We start from the raw sequence: 20,722 nt of genomic DNA, 5'->3' as shown, positions 1-20,722 counted from the left end.
TTAACACCACATATACACGGTGCCAAATCCCAGAAGACTGCTTTCGACGTATAAATTACTTCCACGATAGCGTAGGCTCTATATTCGCGTTCAGGGGAGCATTTATATCATGTCTTGCATCATCCTCACAAAGGGGATAATCTAGCGGCCTTAAAACTGACCCTTTCAGGAGAAGCGCTGTATATAACACAGCTGACTACAACTGTAGGTCTGTACTATAAATATATTGCCAGTTAGAACCACCACCTGTGGAACTGTAAAATGTTACACGCAACAGGTACACTTAGCGCTTGTTATTTCAAACTTTACGGTTCAACTCGCTGTTATGTTCCAGAAGGATATTACGAGTACAAAGAATGTCTTTGACAATTTTCTGAAGAATTTTCTCGCATATATATTTCTGTTGAATATAAGTGGTAACCAAGATGTAATCATGTGGCAATCGAGAATGAGTTACGTAAGCATTACAGTCTACTGCAATCTTCAAACGAATACAGTACTTTTCATAACTGCATGTAGGTTTCAGGCCGCCTGGACATTGTGATCACGAGTTCGTACTCGGCCCATTCACACAGATACAATCCCCTTCTGCTTTGTAAACCAGAGGTAGAGATATTAGGATGGAATCGCCTACAACTAAGAAGTCTTACAGCTTGCATTAATAACATTTCGGAAAGCTCTATGACTGGAGAACTTCAATGCGGATCTGTCTGTAACGCCTTCCTCACAAAATAGCAAACAATGACTACCATCTTGTATGAGGGGCAGACCTCCTCGGCCTTTGCACCGCCACCTACAGTGGCCTCTTGTGCTTTGACTGCCAACTTACTAGCAGAAATCGAAGTTTCCACATCCATAATAACAATATCTACCACTGGACACCATCCTAGACTAGTTCCATCCATGCCCCATTCACAGAACCTACATACTTCCCATCTATTATAAAGCTATCCTCTATTCTCCTACAACTCTCAAATCGACGTTTTAGAAGAGGTTTCACAGTTCTCCTTGCGTATCATTATTTTTTGCCTCCTCCTGTGTATCATTTAACAATTGACGACTCCTAGGTATATATTTCTTCACTGTATATGCATTTTTGTCTGCTTTATATCCCAAGGGCTGCAAACAATTAGAAATCACTACCTAACAGCTAATGGCGTTGTGCATAAATAAAGAAATTCCTCTTATAAAATATCTTAAATCGCTCGCTTAGGTTTCTTCATCCTTCTTAAGTACAAATATTTTGCTGAGTACTTTGCTTTCAAACACTATGGTGTAATTTACGTTGTTTTCTCAAAGTCGATGCCACGTTTCATACCTACAAAACAACCCAGCAGACAAATAAGGTGGAAAGCATATTATTAATGTGAAGTGTCTGAGAATCAGCCTGACACATCACGTGCTTATGCAGCAAATATTTTGAAATACCAGCAATTTCGCGAAATACATTTTGTTCAGCAGAGATACGGCATATACGAAAGGGACACTCGGCGACATAAACAGGAAGCTGAGACAAGAGGTGAATGAACTGTATGTGTGCAGATTCAGTGATTCTGTACCCAAAAATCAGGGACTTGAACACGATATGAATCAAGGGTGGAAAGAAAGGGACTATAGCAAAGGAACATGGAACACAAACATTTTCCAAAAGCGTTTCTTGCGGTTATGCATTCCTTTTCGTTCTTGAAGTTAATTTGCCGCAAACAGAGATTATTGTTTCGAGGCAAATCACTCTGCAGATTTCACAATGTGCAACCTTATTAACTATATCTTTCTTGTATTCATTAGACATTCATAAAGGAAAGGTTATCCTTGTAACAGGCCGTGAAGGCCCAAAGGATTGTGAGACGTTGAGGCTCCCACAATTTCTAGACATTCGGCTCACTTTACTTAATAAGGTTGTCAAGCCTTACGCGCCTGCCGATCTTTACCCACCAAGGAAGATTCCTGGTACTCTCTTCTGTTAGAAGCTGAGTCGACCCTAGGGCCATAGTGCGGCTGGAAGCATTAGGACAACAGAAAAATCCACCTCATCGGGACTCGAACGCGCGACATCCCGGCTTGTAGCATAATTCCATTATAAATTTATAACGTCCAAAAGTTCTTGAAACGAATATTATAGGTTTTAACAACATATATATTGTGAATCATAGCTGTTAGTAGATGAGTCATTTTTAAGAAAGTAGTAAAGTTCTATTCAAGCTATATGTAAATGAGGATATATTTTTGGGAAATGTTACTATCTCAAACTTAATTCGTCCACCAAAGCAGAGTGCAGATCCAAAATACTGAACTATTTGAAATGGTGTGAAAAGTTTAGGCGACAAAACATGCGGATGATGGGACAGACATGACTCCCCAACTGAGTTCATCTAGCGCAAACAATGCCTAGAAACAGGATGCGCCTTGTCAGAAAGTGCAGGGGATCTGTGAACGATCTTCAAAACGCAGACCGGTTACTGTGTTTTCCCTCGTTTCCAGTAGAATATACGGTAGTTTTGAGAAGGAAATGGCCATTTGCCCACCCGTTTATAAAGTGTTGGGATCAAAACCCACAAACAAATACATATATATAATAGATAAAATTCGCTTAGCTTCTCTTATGTTAGATTCTAAAGGATTCTGACATCCGTGTGTAACACACAGAATTACAGGGTTTTTTGGCTTTTCTCTTCGTCCGGTATTCTAGAGAATAGAAAACACTATGTTTCGGAAAACGAATCTGTTTCTGTCCTCAAGTAAAGGGAGGAGAAGACACCTATTCGGTTGGGCCCCTTAGGAAGAGCTAATCTCAATCACTAACTCACACCGAATTAAATGTGGGCCAGATTGAAAAATCGATCTAATAAAAGTTGTACATATTAATTATAACTGTGTCGTGTACCAAAATCTTCTTGCGTGATGAACAGCACTTGACAAAAATTATACTGTCTTGTGTGTAACTCACAGATGCAGACCAAGATTAAAATCTCCCGACCAATTTTGTTACAGATGTCATATTCCAAATTTAATCGATATTCATTACATACTTTCGAAGAATAAGCAAGCAGACCATCAGACACAGTGAAAACTATGTGGTAAAATACAGACACTATAATATGGAATAATCATGAGAGTTATGTTGAAATTATGCGAAGAATAAATGTAGACAGTGCTTGTTATTATTCATTTGAAAATCTCTGTTCAGCTCAAAATCACGCTGAGACTTTGACACATAAATTTCCGGGTTGTTTTTTATGTTGTGAAACATGTCTTAATCTAAAAGAGAATGTATATCTGATAGAAATAATTGTACATAAATACATACGTACAGACGTATGCATAGAGAGACATGGAGACCTCGCTATGACTCTCAGCTAAGAATGTTATGGGATTCAACTACACCAACTTAAATAAGGTGAATTTAGTTAACTATTCCAGTAGTTACGCCAAGGAGATGTATGTGATAGTATCGTTTCGAGCGTCCATTTGAATTCCACATGGGTTTTTATAAAATGAAATAAGAATCTGAATATTGTCAGAAAATGTCGAAGCTTACAATTTAGTTCTTGGAGACTCAAACGCTGGGGAAGCACACGAACTGACTAGAGATTGTGATGCATGGCTACAAAAATCAGGAGACACCGAATCTCGAGGCGAAATAGAATATGAAGGCATATCCATTCCGCACACTCAGCACAGAAAGCAACAGGAATAGAAAGAGCGTAGCCTTACTCTGTAACGTTATAAACGAAATTGCCAGCGGCGAACTTTGAGGTAATGTAAATATCATAATAATTCAATGTAACTTACAGAGAGTGCACAGTACCGAATTTTAATAACATCTGTGGAAGGATCTGTGAGATAGATGGCCCAATGTAAACCTAGACTATATTACGGATAAATGTCGCTGGGAATCAGAATATCCCTAAAAGTATGATAAATATTGTAACGGATTTGATCAACGCGTTGCTAGGTAACAGCTGTGTAAAAACGGTCCAACACGCAATAGTAGAAATAGTGTTTTCTGTAGATTCGACTAATGTTCCAATATACTGGCTGGATAGCGATCACATGATATGTGTTTACTGTAATTCCATGTACGTTCCGCGGCTATATAAGTAAGAGTGACAGAATATCATGAAAATGAGAATGTTCGCAAAATCGGACAAGGCGAAGCCCAACACAGAAAGTATAGGGGGCTTAAACTTGGTGGCGGTCAGTAATACGACCGTTCAAGTGACTAGACTACTGTGGTAGCGAATACTACTAGAAATAGGGCAAAATCTGCTGTACTGAGCCTGGATTGACAGAGGATTTGTATATATTGTACATAGAAATAGGAATTAAGATTAAATTAGTATTTAATACTGACAATGGACTTATTAACACAGACTACGACTGACAAATGACAGACCCGACAGAGAGGACGCCCCAAATGAACAGGACAGTAACTTTCATATAAAGAAAAAAATCTGGTCATGAGCCCCAGTCGGGGCTCGACACCAAGACAGACAGACTGACTGACCGTCAGTAGCAATGTGACTTCGACTTTGACTTTGACTCGTTAACTGATCCAAACGGTGTCTGCGAGCTCATGGATTGCTCGGCGAGGGTCTTCGTTGATGAGTTCTCGAATTTTTTCAACATTTTCCGTCGTTTTATTGGTGATTGGTTGCCTTGAACGTTCGTAATCTTCACCCTCGATCGGCCTTGGAACGTGAATGCCATTCAAAAACCGCTTTCGACTTAAAGAATATTCTCCAAAAGCCTCACGAAGTATTTCAAGGGTTTCGGTAGCGGATTTGTCGAGCTTCATGCAAAAATTGATTCAGACACATTTCGCTATTTTGCCATCCATCGCAGACAAAAAGAAACACGAAGTTGAGAAAGCACTCGTCTAAAAGCAGTGCGTGTTCACAGCACCATGTCAGATGACAGACTGATGGAATAAGCTTTCGGGGGTGTGACCTTGCCGTCCTCTCTCATCTTCTTTTACAGAGGCAGTTAAAAACAATAATAGTCCGGGAACTTTACGATACAACCTCGTATATTACAAACGATTAAAAATAAAGGCCTCAGGATTTTAATGGAATTGCCAAGGGTAACATCAATTAAAATCCTACTTGAGCAAAGAACTGTATCGTTAATAAAAAATCATATGAAATATCTAGGGAGCGAATTATATCAAAAGTCAGTAAACAGTGAAAACTTACGGACTCAAAAATTAGGCCAACACTTTCCAATCAGTGATAAACATAGGCGTCCCCTCTCCTTGATTAGTAGATAACCACTCGGTAGGGCAACTGTAAATAATACATAAGCAAATATTTATCTGAAATCGGTCAGGGGAGCGCCTATTTACTTAAAATACAGTCTCCAACTAACACATCCTTTGATACACACTTTTAAGTTCCCCAGTCCTGCACAAACATGAAACGACAAGATTCGCTGAGGAACCCGTTACATGTCACTAGAATTCTTAGGACATCAGAAGAGACCAGTCCATAGGCAGTCCCCTGTGCTAGATCCGATCGAGGGCCTAAGAAACTGAGACGACCAGCAAGAAGAATGCCGACCACTAACGACACGTGATACTTCGTTAACTGGATGAGCAACAAAACCTCGTAAAACATTCGAAAATCTTTCAAATTGCCATGAATATTCCTGATAAAAACAGAAGGAATTACGTATATCATAACCCCATAATTATACGCATGAAACAAACCTTTGTAAAACAAATCTGTATAAATTTAAAAAAGAAGGAAAACAAGCAGAAATTAACATTAATGTCTTGTATTTAAATACCGGACTGCTCATTAGAAGTTAGTTTTTATCTGAAAGTTCCTGTGACCAACTAATTCCGTGAAGGTTTCCTCGCCTTTCCTCATGCTCAGAGCAAATGCTGAATTGGTATGCATATTTCATATCGGACTGCAATTGTAACTTGCGCCCCCTCCCACATTCCCCCAAAATTTCTTTTTAAAATAGCCCTTCAAATATAAAATGAGAACATTACCCGAATGCGGCACCCCCTTTCCAACATTAATATACAAATTCCAAACTAACGCAGTAGAGACCTTGCTCAATTTCTTTCCTCTGCTCATGAAAAAGTCTATTTCCCTCAGCCTCACCATCTTCACTTCCGAACAAAAGACCTCTCCAAACTATCTTTGCCAGTAGGACAAGCAGGCACTGCCTGAGAACCTGCAAAAGCCGATAATTCATAAGCTCTTCCTCCAGTAAATTGTATTGTCTTCCACCACTCTCTCTCCACTTTCTCTTCTCTTTTCCTCAGGCTTCAGACTGTTGACAAAGATGTCCGGAAAACAGTCAATAAAGCCGACATACAATGGAAAGTTCATGGCTGTCTGTCTGTCTATCTGTGTGTACAATTTTCTGAACTACTCAAGGAATTCGGAAGACATTGTACTGGAATCCAAGCTATAAGCCATAGTTTGAATTTAATTTTATAGTAGTCCAACACATTCCTACTTGACTTGAATCCAAAATCAAAATTTTTGTCGGCTTTTTATAAATGTCCCATCGTACAAGAAGACTGACGCATAATACAAAATATAATATTCATTAATATCGAAAATATTATCTGAAATACTTTTCAATTTGTATTTGTTTAACGAAATGGCACACGATAAAAAATGTCTGACCCTGTTCAGTGCGATTTGATTTGAACATGTCGCATATGCATGAATATTACGGGCAATGAGGTACATATATAAAGGCACAAAGAACGCCCGTCTACAATATACCGCCTCGCTTTGGCTTGAAATATCATTACTTGTTTTTCAAATAATGAGATATTGAAACAAAATCCAAGAATCTGGTCGTAATGAACGTGTTTTACATGTCATCCTGTCTAAATTTTGCAAACCATGTCCACTTACTGAAAATCAATATACTCGTACATGCGTCGACGTTTAAGAGATCATATTTAAGCTGAAGATGGACATAGCTAATTATCCGAAACATTAGAATACCCAGCACAGAAGAACATGGCTTCATAACCGAGGTGCTCCTAAATATGAGATATGATATGTTAACATATGAATATAAACAGAATATGCAACATGTATAAACCATTCTCCAAAGAATACTCCAACATGATAATGCATTATGCATGCGTCTTTTGTTACTTTAGCACTTGAAACTGGGATTACTAAAAATCTACATTGTCTTGTGCCATATGCAGTTCATGCAAACCTTTACATCGCATTCTGTCCCCCAAACAAAAACAACCAACTACAAATTAATGAAATGCAACATTCTGTTGCACTGAGTAATCTGACTTTGTGTTTCACTTCTTGCCTTCTACGTGCAAATTCTGTTAATATTCACTCATCTTCTCTTTCTTTTATATCACCACATGTTTCGGTCTAATTGACCTTCATCAGGTGCACAAGTTGTTGTGATGAAGGAATCTGTTGTTCTGCTGTAATGTTGTTTAGGTTTTTTTTTGTGTAAATGTCTCGGACTGTTCTAGGTTATGTGAGCTATTGTGTTTTGTTATGGATTATATTAAAGTTTTATTTTAAGATATATATTTATGTTCATTTTGTGTCTGCATATTTGATGTTACTTACGGTTTTGTTGGTTTGTTGATCTTTCTTCGGTTCAGTGTGTGGCTGTCCTGAATGTTTCTGTAGGAGCCCCAGCGCGATAACCCATATAACCTAGAAGAGTCCGAGGCATTTACACAAAAGAAAACCTGAACAACTTTAAACCGACCAGCAGATTCCTTCAGCACAGCAACTTCTACACCTGATGACGGAAAATTAGGCCGAAACTTGCAGTGATATACAATCAAGAGAAGACGACGAGTGAATATTAACTGAAGCTGTATATAAATGGCAAGAAGACGAACACAAAGTCAAACATAAGCTTATTTTCACTTATAATAAACAATGCATCGTATATACAAAAAATTACCACTGTCCCCACAAGAGTTGCATAAAGGATACATGCTATCATGTCTCTGATGCACTGTGGCTCTTCAGGCATACTGTAAAACGCCCGAAATTCTTTCCGAAGATCGTGGAAATAAGAGTAGTAGCTGGGCAGCTCCAGGTTTTTGGAACAGGTCTCCGGGTGAAGACACTGTCGAAGCGGTAGTTGTCCATCTGTGACGAACCGTAGCGAATGTGTGGAGGGGCCGATGTGAAACGTCTGTCGTGCATAGTGTTCGAACTGCAATGAAAGCAATAGAGCTCCTGTTAACATTCATTCAAAAATTTACTGGAAATTTCAGTACTGATATCCTCAAAGTTTGCCACCCCGTTCTGATCATACAGTGACTACGAGCTGGAAGGAAGAAATTCGATTCCGAGCAAGGATACATGATTTTCCTTTCACTACCGCGTCCGAAACGGCTCTGGGATAACAGTCAGCTTCCTTTCTGATCATTATCGAGGGTTCTGTCCTCGGAGCACGAAGCTGATCATTCATACGCACCTACTTACTTACTTATGGAGCTGAGACATTCTTGAGGAGCCGCAAATTCTGCAGCTGCTCAAGAATTTTCCAGCATTTTATGGAACCCGAAGGTTCATTACCTTGTTCACAAGAGCCCTCCACTGGTCCCTATCTTGAACCATATCAATCCAATCCATACTATCCCATCCTATCTCTCTAAGATACATTTTAATATTGTCCCCCCACCTACGCCTTTGTCTTCTCAGTGGTCTCTATCCTTCTGGCTTTCCCGCCAATATCCTTTATACATTCCTCTTTTCCCCCATTCGTGCTACATGTCCTGCCTCGGTCGGTATAGTTCTCTTGCGGACTACAGGCCACGGAGATTTGTTTGTTTTTTTATTTAGTAAACTACAAACTACATGTTTTGTTCTTGTATTTATTCACTGATAATATTAATTTAGAAGTAGAACATTAATTTCACGGACTACATTTTTAGACCGTAAATATACCGCCTATAATGAAACAATAACCCTATATAAAAGACACTAAGAATATATTTAATACACTAAAAGTGCTTGTTAAATATTTTAAAATATCATTAAAATTTCACATTCATTCCTTGCTGCAACATGTTTCGACCACACATGGGCCATCATCAGGAAACTTTTTGTTATTGTGGAGACCACTGCACGGACTACGTCTTATTCACAATTTTCTGCAAAAACACACTAATAGGAACACACAACGGGCAATTCTTTACGAAAGTATTTTAATATAAAAATATATAAAAATTATTCTTTTCTGTACAAAACTTATGTTTCATTCATAATTACCTGTACCTGTGTTTGCGAATGAGGGACGATACCACCTACCAATCGTGTATCGTGAATTATTAGCACTGTCTCCTGTTCACTGAGTTGAAAGACAAAGATACTGTCCGATTACAATGATAAATTCAGAAAATAACAAAATAATACAGTGCAGTGCCCTTGTTTTGGGTTCAAAAAAGCACCCTCGTCCTTTCATCAAGTGCCAGTGTTGACCAGCGGCGATTCATGTGTTCCAACGAAATAAACAGTTTCCAAACGCGTTCTTTTGGGTCCTGCACAAGTCATTGGTCTTCATGGTCACTGATTACAGAGCCATCCTTTGTTGAAAAGCATATCATACTGCACAGAGTCCGAAATTAATCTTCCCTGCATTTCGTTACATGATAATGAAATCGGGAGAGTTGTCAAGTACAACCCAAGCATTTAACAAAGTTTAATAGAATTTGAGACTGAAAAGACTGCGCTAAAAATGTGTGCCTCCAAATTAATTTGGGTTCACATCCAACTAGCATACCAACACAACATGTAATTTACACGACGCTCAAATCAAGACTTTATCAGAATCATATAAGAATTAGCACATAACATAAAATGTAGATCAGAAGATATAAAACTGTTATTTTAAACACATTTGATGAGGATGATTTTTAACAAAATCCAAGGAAAATTTTTCATTACTTACTAAGTATTAGTATGATTTGAGAATAGTGTGTTGAGGAGAATATTTGGACAGAAGAGAGATGAAGTGACAGGAAGTTGAAGAAAGCTGCATAATGAAGAGCTTCATAACTTGTACTCTTTTCCAAGTATAATTAAAATGATCAAGTAAAGGACGATGAGGTTGGCAGGGCATGTAGCACGAAGAGGAATGCATATAGGATATTGGTGGGAAATCCAGGATGAAAGAAACCACTGGGGAGACCAAGATGTAGATGGGTGGACCATACTAATATGATCTTAGATAGGAAGAGATGGTCTGGATTGGATTGATGTGGCTAAGGAGAAGGACCAGTGGAGGGCTCTTGTGAACACGGTAATGAACCTTCGGGTTCCATAAAATGCTGGGAAGTTCTTGAGTAGTTGCGCAATTGGCGGATCCTAAAGAAGGTTTCAGCTCCAAGAGTCCGAATACCGGTATGATGAGCTCTCCAACAATATATTTGTGTCTGCAATGAAAGTGAAGGCCAATGTGATATACAACATCGATAAGGATGCATATGAAAACATGTGTACCACATTCCACCCTTATTGTGAAACAGCCTTGCAAACATTTCGAAAAATGTAGCAACAGGTTTAACTGTAAGATGGCAAGTGAGTGCGGACAAGAAAACTAAAATAAAGACAAAATTACCCGTATTTCCATGACCAAGAAGTGTCATGGATTCTTGCATGACTATTCGGGTGGTCAAAAGGTAAAGGTAAATTTGTCCCTGTGCTTAACTAATTAATCGCTACGCCATGAAGGCTTATGGGGGGGGGGTATATGTATAGATCCAACTTTCATTGACCTCGGCATTAGATGGAGGTGAGTGGTCAGCTTCACTCCCCGGCAGCTTTACCCCCAGGAAAGAGCTCCCGTTACCCATTGTATAGGAGGCTGGGTGAACACCACAGCCGGTCTGACGACATCATCATCATCATCAGTAATCTGTCAAGACGACAGGTCCACAGTCTCTTTCAAAACAATTCCTCCACTTAATGCGATCTAGAGCTTTCTCCTTCAAATGACAGTATCCTCTTCTGTCCCCAAGGTCATCCAGCATCTTCTTACGTCTTCTTCCTCGTCTTCTTGTCACTTCTATCCGCCCATCTATCTTTCCTTCGATAGCTTCTTTTAGAAGGCAGTTTCTGCGTAAAACATGACCAATCCAATTAGCCTTCCGTTTTCTTATTTCATGTAGGATATTCCTCTGCTCACTGACTCTAATTAACACTTCTTCATTTCTCACATAATCGGTCCAACTGATCTTCTCCATTCTTCTCCAACACCACATTTCGAAACTTTCCAGATGTTTCTGATCTACTGCCCTAAGTGTCCATGTTTCAGCCCCATACAGAGCTATGCTCCAAATGTAGCATTTCACTAGTTTCTTCCTCAAATTTAAGTCCAATTTGCTGGTAAAAAGATTCTTCTTCTTGCTAAATGCAGCTTTTGCCATGGCAATCCTGGATTTAATTTCACAAGTACACCTTCCATCATCTGTTAACAAGCTACCCAAATATTTAAAACATTTCACATTCTCCACTTGTTTTTGGTCTATCTTTATTGTGACTGGGGTTGGTTGTCTCGAAATTTTCATTACTTTTGTTTTCTCCACATTCATTTCCATGCCATAGCACCTTCCAATTTCAATTAGTCTATCAATCATGCCCTGTAGCACAGTTTCTTCCTTAGCCATTAACACAAGGTCATCTGCATATTTCACAGTTTGAATAATTTGCCCTCCTACTTTGAAGTCACCGAGCCCATCCAGAGCTTCCTTGGTAAGGCATTCGCTGTACAAGTTGAACAGAATTGGTGATAAACAGCATCCTTGTCGAACTCCTCTTCCAATCTGCACACTTCCTGTCTCCCCCCTGTCCAGTCGTACTCTAACTTTCTGATCCATGTACAATTTGCTAATCAATCTTCTTTCATGCCAATCGATACCTGTTTCTTTCAGGATCTGCATTAATTTGGTCCAGTTTACCCGGTCAAATGCCTTCTGCCAGTCTATGAAGCAAACACACAGTTCTTCATCTATCTCCAAAGTTCGTTCCGCTATAATTCTCATCATCCCAATTGCATCCCTGGTTCCTTTTCCTCTTCTAAATCCAAACTGATCTTCTCCAAGTACATCCTCTATTTTCCTTTCAATTCTTCTTTTAAGTATCTTTGCTATTATCTTTGCTGTATGTGCAATAAGACTTATTGTGCGATGGTCGCTGCATTTTGTAGCTTTTGTCTTTTTCTTTAAGGCAATCATTGTAACTTCTGTAAAGTCCTTGGGCCACTCTCCACTTTCATATATGGTGTTCATTAGTTTTGTCAGTGTTTTCAAACCACCTTCTCCCAGTAACTTGAGCACATCTCCAGGTACATCATCATCTCCTGTAGCCTTTCCCTTCCTCATTTCCTTGATAGCTTTTTCCACCTCACTTTGTAAAATATATGGTCCTTTCTCGTCTGTATCTACTTCTTCTTCCGGTTCAACTTCTAAGGTTTCTGGCCGATTAGGTCGATCATATAGTTCTGAAATATAATTTTCCCAAATTTTCAGCACTTGCCTCTGATCTACTATTCTATTCCCCTGGGAGTCTTCGATGCCAACATTTTGAATCCCATGATTCTCTTTCCATCCTAGTTCTTTTGTCTTCATGTACATCAAATCATAACGGCCTGTTCTTTGAAATTCCATAATCTCATTACATATCTTCTCAAGATATTCCTTTTTGGCCTTGACGACATGGAGAAGAGAAAATTCTAGACCCTACCGGGACTCAAACTCCGAACCCTCGGTCGTCCAGGCAGTATCCAGTCGCTATACCGACTGAGCTATCCCGGCTTCTACTCGGGTGGTACCCGTGTTAAGAACCGTAGCCAAGGTATCCTGAACTCGTTCACCTAAACTGGGTTGAAGTCTTCTTGATATACCATTCTAATTTCAGTAGCTGCGAATTAGTTGGGTGGGTCCCTTAGGCCCTCTATAGGTCAGTTAAGCTCATGCACCTTATGCTATGAGGAAATCTTTCTCAAGGTGATCAACAATTTCATGAAGCATAGGAGCATTGTGTATTTCTGTAGCTGACAATCACCTCCACCCCCTGGAAATTCTACTCAGGTCACTATTATGTAGATATATCAATTCTGCAGCCTTCATTGAAAAGCTGATAATATCACAGCTAGTCGGGAATTCTCTGCTTTTGTAAATGCCGAAGGTAAACAAATGTCTGCAAATGTAACAAAACTTACAGCAGTAACTACTTGACTGAAATTATGGAACACAGCCGTTTTGGAGAAGGGAATTATTCTCTCAGACGATTATGAAATGTCCAGCCTCTCATGAAATCGTGGGCTCATATCGTGTCACATTTGTCCTTAGCTGAGCACCGTGCTGAATCAGTTGAACCTAGTCCAGATCCTTAAATTCAATTTGATTTCTTCTCTTCTACGCCGAGATCTACAAAATTTCTATTTTCCTTTCAGGTTTCACGACTAAAATTTATTTCGATATTTCTTCTCTCCCATGTTACATGTCCCGCATTTTTGAACTTTCTTGTTTTCATAAGTCTAAAGAGTCTTATCCAGAAGCGTTTCAATGCCGTCCACCCTTAGGTAGCAATAGCGTTTGTCATTGACATCTCTCCCGAAACACGTCAATCTAACCCACATCTCACATCCAAATTCCCTAGGATCCATTTTGTCTAATTCTCTTGAGGTTTGCCTGAAAACATCAGTAGTGACCTTCTCATCAACAACGACATTGCGTCCGTATTCTCTGGCGAATATTGTTTCCGCATGTCGATGATCGAGAGATGTAGCAATTTTACACATCCTGGCAAGGACTTCCTTATAGGGTTTCTGCAAGGTAAAGATGCAGCTCAATTAGAAGCAGGAAGACGCGATAGAACATCAGATAATGCGCTGAAGAGGAGGACAACGACCGGCGAAGAGTTGCTTGCCCTCATGCTGAGTGCAGAATCGTGACGGTCGAGCGTGAGCGGACTGACAGGCGGTACCGGGTGTTCTATAACCACTTGCACGTATGTGGGAACTCACGGACGGATTGGGTATGCCGAAACTCGTTTCATGAGGGCATGAACGGATTGGCATGCAGTATCCACTGTCCCACAGCTTGCTTCATGTGTGTGGGAGGGTACTAACAGGCGACACCGGGCGTCCGACAAATAGCTTCACGAGTGTGGAAGCGGTGCCGGTTTCTTGATCGTCTGTTCATTTCTTACTTCATTTTATCAGATCATAATAATGTATTTTTAGATTAGGCTGTTGCAGGCAGTTCTTGTAAGTTCGGAGATCGTATGGAATCGATTAAATGAGATGATCGTGAATTTGAAGCAGGTAAGGACCTGAAAGGTGGCGGTCATTGCATCCTTTAATCACCTGAGATAAACTTCTTTTTGTTTGAGGCTATTAGACCTACGTGGTTCTTTCGATTGCAGAAATTATGTAGCGTCGATTAAAAGCAATGATCATGAATCTGACAGAGATAAGGACCTGGAAGAAGATAGTCGTGGCCTATTTCAAGATATCATGGTGTTTGAATGTGCACGCTCGGAGATCCACCAGCAGCACCACTGTGGCATAGCGACCGACCATACCAAGGCCTCTACGGGAGCTCGGATTCTGGATAAACCACCGTGGTACCATGAAGGATATCCAGAAAGTAAAGATACAAAGTCCAGAAAGTATTTGTTAAGCATTTTTCGGAGGGATTCACTTGTAGCACTTTTACAACACACCTTATTTACTTTTCAACATAGTCACCATGGATCTCAATGCACTTCGTGAGCATGGGAACGAGTTTTTATATTCCAGCTTCGTAGAAATATCCCTCCTGCTCTCTTTGATATGGAGAACAGTTCACTTTTTATGAAATTCATCGATGGTTAAACGTCTGTCAGCAAGAATGTTTTCATCAGTTTTTTGGATTATTTCATCAGTGACAACGAATGAACTTCCACTCCTTATTTCATCATGAATATCACTTATTTCCGCTTCAAATTCACGCCACCATTTTGCCACGTTTTGCCTGTACATATCACCTTCGCCGTAAACAGAAACAAGTTAGCAGCAGTTTCTCCTTTCGCTTAAAGAAATCGAATTACGTCACGAACCCCACATTTGGCGGGATTTAAATCGACACGGCCATTTTAAACACATACTGCGAGCACAACGTTGCCGTGACTGTGGCCGGGGAACTCTGCCCTGTCATACGGTTCCTATCTCACAAGGTAGAACTGCAATTTCTGGAAGAAAAAAAAAATCCCTTGTATTTTTAACTGGACGTGTATCTTTACTTTCCGGATATCTCCCATAATATTTACATGCACTGAGCTACATTCCTAGTGGTAAGACGTGAAATGCCAGTACCGAATATTCCACGATACGACTAAGGAGAGTAATATGGAAGTGTCGTGTTAGTAAAAGTGTCTTTTAATCGCCAGGAAATCTGAGTGAGTGATCTGAGTGTCAGTGACCGCAGTGGATCATCTTTCATTTGTACGCATTTGTCTTAATGACGAGGACAGAAATGTCTAAGCTTACTGCAGTCGGAGTACTTCCAAATTCGCTGTTTACGACTTCCCTTGGTGTCTCTTTTGTAACAGATATAACTCATGTGACGACAGAATTAATGGAATTAATAAGAGAGTCGTTACTCTGCATAGTCATAAATACTCTTGTCAATAAAGCGAATACACCGGACTACTGAATCCTGGCGTTTGTATCAGTGAACATCCACCACATTAAGAAACTTTTAAATATAATCTATATGTAAAGGGTGGAGGTAGATTTGTTTCTGTGAAAATCACGAAGTAATAAAGATGTACGTGTAAATAGAGGTCTAGCTCCACACATTTCTAAATTCAATATTAAATGGAAATTAAGAGCCATCTTCATGCTTGCCGCTCTGTACCTTACGAAAGAATTTCAGTTATAATTTCATGAGCATGGATGTACCGGACTAGTAGAGATGAGAAGAGAAAATATCTCACCCTTATCAGGAAGTGCACCCGGTTGTCTAGCCCTTAGGTAGTCACTTTAATGACAGCTGTCTCAACTCCTTAAATCCAGTTGAAATGGTTTTCATTATATGCAGCTTATTTTACAAATTCGTTAAGTTGTATTTCATGTTAAATTAAAGTAGGAATTGGAGAGTCCAAAACAAAAAATCTTCCTTGAGATAAGACGTACGATGAGAGATGTTTAAATCTAGGATCATAATGAGCCAATAGATTTAAGAAACAAATTAAATAGCGCAGAAGCCTTTAAAGGATTTGAAATTGTTGAACTGATTAAGAAATTCCTCACTTTTGTGGAAACCCAAAATTCAATATTATCTTACTAGTAGTCCCCTTGAGATTCCTAGTCAATTCATTCCACTCTTTCAATAACAATTTTTCTGAGATTCATTTTAATGTTAGTTTCTCATCTGTGCCTAGTTTTCCCAATTGGTCTCTTACCTTGAGCACATTACATAAGTTTCTGCGTTCACTTATTTCTACCAATTTCAAATATTCTGCTCAGACCCATGTTATCCATTAACCTGAATACATAAATTGCAGGAAACGAATTTCGAAATTACGTACACCTGTCACTATCCTAGTGGCATTGAAACTGCTACCGTGTTATATACCGACACAGTGAATGTTCATTGTTCGGCTGTGAGAAAGCCATCGGAGGAGCCGCAATGGGTATGTGTCCGTCTGTAGAGCAACAGCCACCGATAACCCGCAAGGTATACATATGTACGTTTACGTTGAATCCGTTGATATCACTGGGCATGAAAAGCGGGTTCGTGTTACAGTGGCATTGCTCAACCACGAGGACGCTGTCGGAACGAAATGTCACCGGTCAGAATCCCAGCGCTGCTCTGGCATGCGTGTCCAATACTTCGCCATGATATTGCATGTCTATGGTGACAATGTTTTATCTTTACCGACTGCATTTTTCATTTTTTCTTTGCACCATAAGAAATGACAGCAAAATGTAAAGGTAATCATAGACGTGGGCTATTCAGAAAATAAATTCAGTTTATTTCAGGCAACTAATGTATCAGTGGGCAGGGCTCGCACATGCGAGGTAGCGTCATATAATTAATTGCCTTGTGAACCACAACATAACTGGTCACCTAGTGTTTGTTCTTGTCTTTACAGAGTGAGTTATGTTTCCTTCGACTGCTAATCCCGACACCTGCGAAACTCGCGCTGTCGTCAGATTTCTTCGCGCTAAAACGTGAGTGCTGTGGAAATCCATCGCGAATTATGCGCAGTTTGCGGCCAAAATATAATGAGTGAAGGAACTGTAAGACAAATATATAAAGTAAAAAGTAAAGGTAACCCTTTAACAGGCCGTGGAGGCCTATGCGGTTTTGAGATGTTGAGGTTCGCACATTTCCTAGACAATCGGCTCATAGATGGCGGTAAGATTGTCGGCCTTACGCGCCGGCCGCCCTTTACCCCCCGGAAGATTCTTGGTACTCATTTCTGTTAGAGGCTGAGTCGACCCCAGAACCATAGTGCGGCTGGAAGGATTAGGTAAATTGAAAAAATCCACCTCATCGGGATTCGATCCCGCAACCTTCCGGTTTATAGCATAGTGTCTCGACCAACTACGTTATCGCGTGCCCTTAAGACAAATATGTAGAATATTCAATGATGGGCGAAGAAATGTTCACCATGAAGAGCGATGATCTTGTTCAAAGTGTTGAAGAAAAACTTTGTGAAAGACGAGGCTTCACAATCGCAGAGCTTTGCCGGAACGCCCTCCCTATTCACTGGAAGATAAAGATTCACGACGATAAAGGCAATTTTGAAAGTAAGGCGTTTTCATAATATTGATGACATCGAAAATAATACGACGGCAGCTCTGAAGGGCATTCCACAAAACCAGTTACAAAATTGTCTTGAAGAGTGGACTAGGCGCTATCATCGGTGCAAAGCTTCCAAAGGAGAGTGCTTCACACTTCCACGCGATGAGTTCGCCAACTTTATTGTCAGTAGATATCTACGGCGTGAAGTTTAGGCTCATCTACCTTATTATTGTTGACAGGTTCACAAACCAGTTCTGTGAAGCGAAGCACAACAGGGATTCTCCTTATCGTGTGTTGTCTGTGTGCCGATCCAACTTGCATCAGCTCGATTCTTTCCTTTGTAGGGAATAATAGTGAATGACGCGAATTCTAGAACCTGTTCAAAGTGAATAAGTTGGACGAGGCATGAGCCCCGCGGGTGAGATTCGTGTGAAGAATGTTTTAATAGAACGGCTTGGGTGGAAACGACTTTCCTCCAGTTGTGGCGCCTGCGAAAAGTGAACACGTGGCTAATATAACTGACAAAAAAGTAGGCTGGAAGCGTTTGAGAACGAAATAATGATAATGCAAGTATTTCCATCTAAGAGACTGGAAGTAATAGAAGACTTGAGAAAATGCAGGCCTAACGAGAAAATTCATAGTATCAAACGTTGCTGGTTCCACTGCCTCACGTGAAACACGTCTTTCTATAAAACTCACTAAGAGTTATTCACATCACATAACTTTTAACATTTCAAATGTTTTTCTCTACATGTTTCGACCAATATGGTCGTCATAAGGTGTTTAAACTTATAGTTGAGGAAACTGCCGTTCTTCTGTTGCCGTGACTTTGGTCCCCTCTGTGCGCATGTGTATTCGAAGTGACGGACTGTTCTTCCTGTTGTGTTGTGCTGTGTATCTTTTTTACGAATGCTTGCTGAGTTGGATTGGTTCTATCTTTCACAATGTGCATGTGTCCCTTTCTGATATATAATTCCTGCAATACTTCAAATGCCGGGTTACAGTTGTCAATATATGTGTCATTCGTGGGCAATCTCTTTTTACTCATTTTGTATACGTATATATATATCCGGTCTAGAAAACCGAGATTAACGGCCGTGGGGATCCGTTGCGCTGACCACGCGACACTCTCTATCCGCTAAAGTTGGCATTAACTTCGCCGACAAGCGGTGGTCGCTCGGTCGGTATATTTCGCTTGCGGACTAAAACCATGGAGTTTGTTTTGTTGATGCAAGCTGAGTTCTTGAATGCTAAGTCCTGGACTTGAGACCCAATCGAGTGAAACAAACAGAAAGCAATCACATAGCAGATTTAAGTGTACTTTCATGTGCGCATTACCTTGGGCTGAGGACCCTTCCAAGTAACCGCATCAGGAGAACGCCCTACTGTGGTACCATTATTGCGGCGTCTCCTCAGCTCCGAATGCAAGCACTTGTCGCACTGCTTGAGACCATAGTGGCGATATCACGTGCTACCGCGAAGAATTTTGCGCCGCTGAGGGACTGCATAACCGGCTGTGTCCGGCTACTACTCGTATTTACCTCCCGGCCACCAGTCACTATATTGCAGGTAGACAGATAAAGAAATATAACACACCCGTATATGTGTTTGTGGCCTCTCTGGTCTAGTGGTAAGAATTCATGACTACAGATCCAGAGGTCCGGGTTCGATTCCCGCCGTTAGCAAATTTTCTGGGAAGTAGTGGGTCTGGAACGAGGTCCACTTAGCCCCGTGAGGATAATCGAGGAGCCGCTTCAATTGAATAGCGGCTTCGGTATAGCAAACCGAAATTAACGGCCGTGGGGACTCGTTGCGCTGACCACGCAACACCCTCTCTCCGCTAAAGTTGGCATTAACTTCGCCGACAAGCGGCTGTCGCTCGGTCGGTATAGTTATTTTGCTGACTACATGCCACGGAGTTTGCTTTAATGCAGCACTTGGGTCTTAAACAAATATTGCTACGTGTAAGTTTCACTCATTAGAAACCATTACAATGATAACTTTATAAACTACAACAACTTCTAATTTATATTTACACATTTTACAGATACTGTTGGTGGCTATTTTACACTAGTAATTCCTCTTTTAACGCTGTTGGCTTGCGGACTGAAACCACGGAGTTTGTTTTTGTTTGTTTGGTTAACATGACTGTACCGCGCGATTTTGCTGGAACCCTTCAAGGTATTTATCAAGGCGGTGAGATAGGGAGAATTCAGCCCTGACGACAAAGTGTTAAAAATAACAGAATAACAATATTTGTCATAGTAAGGTATGAGTGCTTCCTGAGAACATAAGGTGTAATGTTCTGAAGCAGAGACTTGTATGGAAATACCAAGGAGTGTTGGGAAGACATAAATTCTACCTTCCTTTCTGTTTTCAATCTAAGTCAATACTATGTTTCTGTATGAAATGTAAGCTACTGGTAAAGTGCGTTTACATTAAGTGAAATCTATCAGACATAACCAGAATATATTGTCATGTGTTGGGTATGTCACGCGACAAATAACTTTACGTGGGTCTCGGATTTAGCGAATCTTTATTGGACACTCACACGTACACACCGTACAATTATTATCACTTGCAATATCACTTGGCTTCTGGCCCAGTACTCTCCAATACACCAATACTCCAATGCGACGTCTCAACTATCCTTGGCCGTGGTTGGATCTCAACTGTCTCTGGCGGCGGCTGTCGCAAGACTGTATTCTTGCTGTCTTCTTCATACGTGTCATAAGCTCGGCTTATGTAGGTGTTTTGCGGACCGGATACCAGACATCATTTCTCACGTTTCCGTTACCGCTGTTCGGCAATCCGTTGCTTCGGGAACTCTCTTTATAGATTACACTGGTAACGTGTTTTGTCTCATCCGTTGTTACTCAACGGCAATTCGTTGCTACGATTTGTCGCTGCGGGAACTCCACAATTTCCACGTATTCGTTGCCGTGAAAG

At 40.4% G+C, this 20,722-nt stretch overlaps 1 protein-coding gene across 1 annotated transcript in view; it reads right to left on the bottom strand.

Annotated features, from left to right (window-relative positions):
- LOC111864089 (RNA-binding protein fusilli) overlaps positions 1-20,722 on the bottom strand; it is a 207,237-nt gene that overhangs the window by 103,719 nt on the left and 82,796 nt on the right. Inside the window, exon 3 of the mRNA XM_023851087.2 lies at positions 7,959-8,184. Within this exon, the coding sequence (XP_023706855.1) occupies positions 7,959-8,184 (226 nt within the window). The remainder of the gene's footprint in view (positions 1-7,958; positions 8,185-20,722) is intronic.

This window comes from Cryptotermes secundus, unplaced genomic scaffold (genome assembly GCF_002891405.2).
Source record: "Cryptotermes secundus unplaced genomic scaffold, Csec_1.0 scaffold705, whole genome shotgun sequence".
NCBI classification, from domain to species: domain Eukaryota; kingdom Metazoa; phylum Arthropoda; class Insecta; order Blattodea; family Kalotermitidae; genus Cryptotermes; species Cryptotermes secundus.
Note: the sequence above shows the minus strand (reverse complement) of the source record. Positions and strands in the feature narration are given on the sequence as shown.